Here is a 5,046-nt window from a genome sequence, read left to right on the forward strand (position 1 = left end):
TTAAATAATCATTATACAGAAGTTTTAGTTACTGTTTCTTTTATCCTTTGGCTTAATTATCTTGTCTATGAAAATGCAGTGTGTCAAAATGGTGATGATTTATGTGTTTGTTATATTAATATATAAAGTCTCTGCATTTTTTGTAATTTGGAGATATGAAGAAAATTAGTTAAGTTGGTTATTTATAATAGATGAATTCCCTAAATTACTCTTATTTAATCATATGTATTGGAACTACCCTTAGGTGGAAACACTTTACAATCAATCGAGATATTTTGGACAAAATATTGTATATTTGAGAGACAAGTGAATTTATGTCTTATATTTAAGATCAAATTCAACCCCAACTAGCTCTTATATTTAAGATTGGAGGTAGTATTTTATATCATACTTAAGAAAACATGTTGTAATTACTAATTTCGTTGCCTTCCATCTTAATTACTAACTTCAATATTTAATATAAGAACTAGTTGAGAGTTGAATTTGATCATAAATATAAGACTTCAATTCATTTTGTTTTCCAAATTTATAAATTTTTCTCCAAATATTCTTATTGACTGTAAGGGATTCTTACTAAGGGGTAATTCGAATGCACATGATTAAATAGATTAGTTTAGAAAAATCAATACATATTTGTTACAAATAACCAGCTTAACTAATTTTTTTAATATCATCAAATTAGTTATCTAGTTGTTATATTAAAAACTGGAGATAGTATTAAATGAAATGATTTGAAAGGTCAATTATATATATACATATATATAAAGCAAAGTGCAGAGGAACATGTACAATCTTGAATGCCTAAAGAGAAACCCAACAACAATATACAATTTTCATAATCCAATCCTACACTTCATTGCATGGTTCCCAAGTTGGTTCTTATTTATTTTTGGTTTTTTTTTTCTCATTTACCCTTTGTTTAGTATGAGGGAATTGGAGGGGAGGACAAATTTTAATAAGCTTGGTTTAAAAAATTAGAGAAATGGGGTTATAAAATTTTGATAGAGAGAAGATGTAAGATAAAAGAGTAAGCAAAATTAGTCAAAACTTTTTAGCCCCACTTCTCTAATTTTTATTTTTTAAATTGAGTTCATTAAAATTTTTCTGCTCCTCCACTATATTTTTCTCATACCAAACAAACCTTACTTTTTTGTTATTGAACCACAACGAAAGAATTTGAGCTACGAGAGCCCATTATTGAAAGTTCAAACCAAGGGAACCCATTTTCTTAAGCCCGTTTTAAAAGTGAAACACTTGAAACGTTAAGATTAATAAGTTTATTATCAAATGACTTAGTGTTCGTTTGAGTTGGCCTATTTAAGTGTTTATATTATAAGTACATTTTATATAAATCAAGATAAAATTTTTTTCATATACTTATTTGATCTTTCATAAATCACGATTGAAATACTGCTTATAAACCGTTACTGAAAATTCATCGGTTGGGCCTATGAAGAAGAGTTTAGGTGGTATAAAGTGGACATTAGTATTGTGGAAAACGGTGTGAACTTTGTTGCCTGGTTCCCTTCTCTCCGAACAGTTGGCTATAAACACATTCAGTAAATTTTTACCCGTTTCCATTGCTTGATATCCAGTTAAGAGAGGTGATCATTACAACATTTTTTAATCTTTCAATAGTTACCTTATCGAATGTTTTCCTTATGAGTCAAATTATGTTCGGATAACAATTTAAATCAAGAAAAATATCTTTACTTATCTCTAAATTTTAATGACAAATTTTTATTGCAAATAGAAAAATATCTATATTATTATTTTATATTGGTTTCTTCTATAGTGTTTGTATATGAAATATCTGTGATAAATCATATTTTGCATGTGCTTAGAATGTATATTTTAGGCCACTTTAAGACATCAATTGAGCATTAATTGCATTAATAAATAAATAAAATGTTGATGCATTTAAGTAAAAGAATTGAGTAATTATGATATTTTTAATAGTTCTTATGAAAATTCCACAATTGGTGTTATGAATATTGCATGAGTGGATGTCCATAACCCCTAACCCTTAGAATTCTCATAGGATTCCTTACCTTCAAGTGTCATAAACTACATAACCTCCCTAATGAATGACTTGGGAGGAGTTTCTCATTGTTAATGCTATTATGATGTTCTTTATTCCTTTGTAACCTTAGTATAGGACTTCAATGCTTGGAGGCCTATAAATAGAGGGCATACATGAGGCATTTGTACCTTGAACCAAAGTGAATGAGAAAAGGCCATTGTCTTCTCTATCTCTTGCTTTCTTTTCTACTCTTCATTCTCCTTATTTCTTGTAGTTTTATAACACGTTATCAGCACGACCTTGCTCTGAAAATTTGAGGTATAAACCTTGTAAGATGATGCACTCTTCTCATCGTCTAATTATCTCCTTACTCAATCATCACAATATATATCTATGTATTGACTACATATTAACTTTATATTATCTTCTTTCTTAATTATCATGTTTTATTTATATAATGTTACTCTATTGTTCTTTTCTTTACATTTTAATTTTTTTTTCATTATGTTATATATATATATATTTATTTATGTTAACATTCTGTTTTATTTTAAGTCATTTTATTTTGTTGTCACATTGTAAAATATTATGTTTGTTTCAAATAATTGATGTAATTTATGTATCATCTCCATTTGGTATCTATGGTATTTTACATTATTTTATCTGTGTTGTACTAACTCTCATATACATATAATTTATAGTGTCCCATGTTGTTTTATCTATATTGTACTAACCCTCATATACATATATACATATATATATAATTTACTGTTGTTTTATCTATATTGTACTAACTCTCATATATATATATATAATTTACACTGTTTATATTTTTTTCCCCTATCATTCTATTTGTTTGTATTTATTTATGTTGTTTATATATGTTGTTTATATATAATAAGGCCTAATAATTTATATGTTGTTTATTCATTATTTATCAATTTATATTTATTTCGTTTATCTTACTGTAGCATTATTTTTATTTTTATTTTTAGTTTAATTTTTATTATATATTAGTTAGTCTATTGTAATATTTATATATTTATTTATATTACCGCATTTACATTACCGCTTTCCCCCTTCCCCCTATATATATTTATATATACATTGTCCCTATATTATTATTGTAACTAATTATTTGTGTTTGTTTATTTTTTTTTCCTCATATATGTTTATTTGTCATTGTTTATTTATTCATTTATTTTGTTTATAATTTTAAAGAATAATTTATTTATGGGTGACTTTTGAATCCTAATATTTTATTTATTGTGTTTCAGTGTGCATCAATTTTATTATAATTCTAATTTTTGTTATTATCATTTTAGTTTGATCCATGGCCAATCTTACCAAACTCGAGTTTACGGCTCTTGATATCACTGGAAAAAACTATTTGTCTTGGGTCTTAGATGCTGAAATCCACCTAGATGCCAAAGGTCTAGGAAGTACTATTTTACCTGGAAATGAAGCAACTAGCCAAGACAAGGCTAAGGCTATGATTTTCCTACGCCACCATTTGCATGAAGGGTTGAAAGCTGAATACCTGACGGTAAAAGACCCGTTAGAATTGTGGAATAATTTAAAAGAAAGTTATGATCATCAAAAAACGGTAATTTTGCCTAAAGCTCGTTATGAATGGATGCATTTGAGGCTCCAAGATTTTAAATCTGTGACTGAATATAATTCAGCAGTTTTCAAAATAAGTTCTCAATTGAAATTATGTGGTGAGAAAATAACAGATGAGGACTTATTAGAAAAAACATTTTCAACTTTTCATGCTTCAAATGTGCTCCTGCAGCAGCAATATCGTGAAAAGGGTTTTAAGAAATATTCTGAATTGATCTCATGTCTTCTTGTGGCTGAACAAAATAACGAGCTATTAATGAAAAATCATGAGATCCGTCCCACTAGATCAGCTCCATTCCCTGAAGCGAATGTGACTGTACGCAATAATCATCATACACGTGGACGCGGTCGTGGTCGTGGTCGTGGCCGAGACCGTGGTCGTGGTAGGGGACGCACAAATTACCGTCATTATGGTGGGGGAAGCAACAATTATAACCCAAATACCCACCAAAAGAAGAAACTTGGGGATGGGCAGAAAAAAGATAAGAATGGCCCTTCAAGAGTTGTTGAAAATCAATGTTACCGGTGTGGCATGAAAGGACATTGGTCACGTACCTGTCGTACGCCTGAGCATCTAGCAAAACTTTATCAGGCCTCTATAAAAAGAAGTTCAAATAATGTGGAAGCAAATTTGACTTTTCAAAGTGATGATGTGGAAGCAAATTTTGCATACAAAAATGATAATATCAATGAGCTAGATGATGTTAATGGCCTTGATGCTATGGCACATTTGGATGTGGCTGATTTCTTTGAGAATCATGATTAGAAGAATTTGGATAATTTTAGTTTGCTTTATTTATGCTTTTTAATTTAGTTTATGTTTATTTATTTCTCTTTTTTTAAGAGTATTATTAATCATGATGTACTTCGAATTTATATTAATGAATGTTTTTTTTTCGGTGAAGAATATGGATGTTTCTCTTCCTTTTGTTGGGCACAAGAATGAAGATATATGCCTGATAGATAGTGCTACAACACACACCATACTCAAAGATAGAAAATATTTTTCTCATCTTACGATAAATAGTGCAAGCGTCAATACTATAGCGGGTAATACAAAACTAATTGAAGGCTCCGGAAGAGCAATTATAATATTACCCAGAGGAACAAAATTTGTTATTAATGATGCTTTATATTCCTCTAAGTCTCAAAGAAATTTATTAAGTTTTAAAGATATTCGCCAAAATGGATATCATGTTGAGACTATAAATGAGAAGAACATTGAATATTTGCATGTTACAATGGTAAGAAATGGAGAAAAATATGTCATGGAAGAATTACCGACATTATCTTCTGGTTTGTACTATACAAATATTAGTACAATTGAAACAAATGCTACGGTAAACCAGAAGTTTACTGATAAAGATACGTTTATTGTTTGGCATGATCGGTTAGGCCAT

General features: G+C 29.0%; 1 protein-coding gene across 1 annotated transcript; it reads left to right on the forward strand.

Annotated features, from left to right (window-relative positions):
- Nucleotides 1-3,902: 3,902 nt before the first annotated feature.
- LOC114750244 (uncharacterized) lies at nt 3,903-4,412 on the forward strand. Its single transcript, XM_028938816.1, has one exon. It carries the CDS (start codon nt 3,903-3,905, stop codon nt 4,410-4,412), a length of 510 nt encoding a protein of 169 aa, XP_028794649.1.
- The last annotated feature ends 634 nt before the right edge of the window (nt 4,413-5,046 follow it).

This window comes from Neltuma alba, unplaced genomic scaffold (assembly GCF_004799145.2).
Source record: "Neltuma alba isolate B1F8T4 unplaced genomic scaffold, ASM479914v2 tig00006390_pilon, whole genome shotgun sequence".
In the NCBI taxonomy this organism is placed as follows: Eukaryota; Viridiplantae; Streptophyta; class Magnoliopsida; order Fabales; family Fabaceae; genus Neltuma; species Neltuma alba.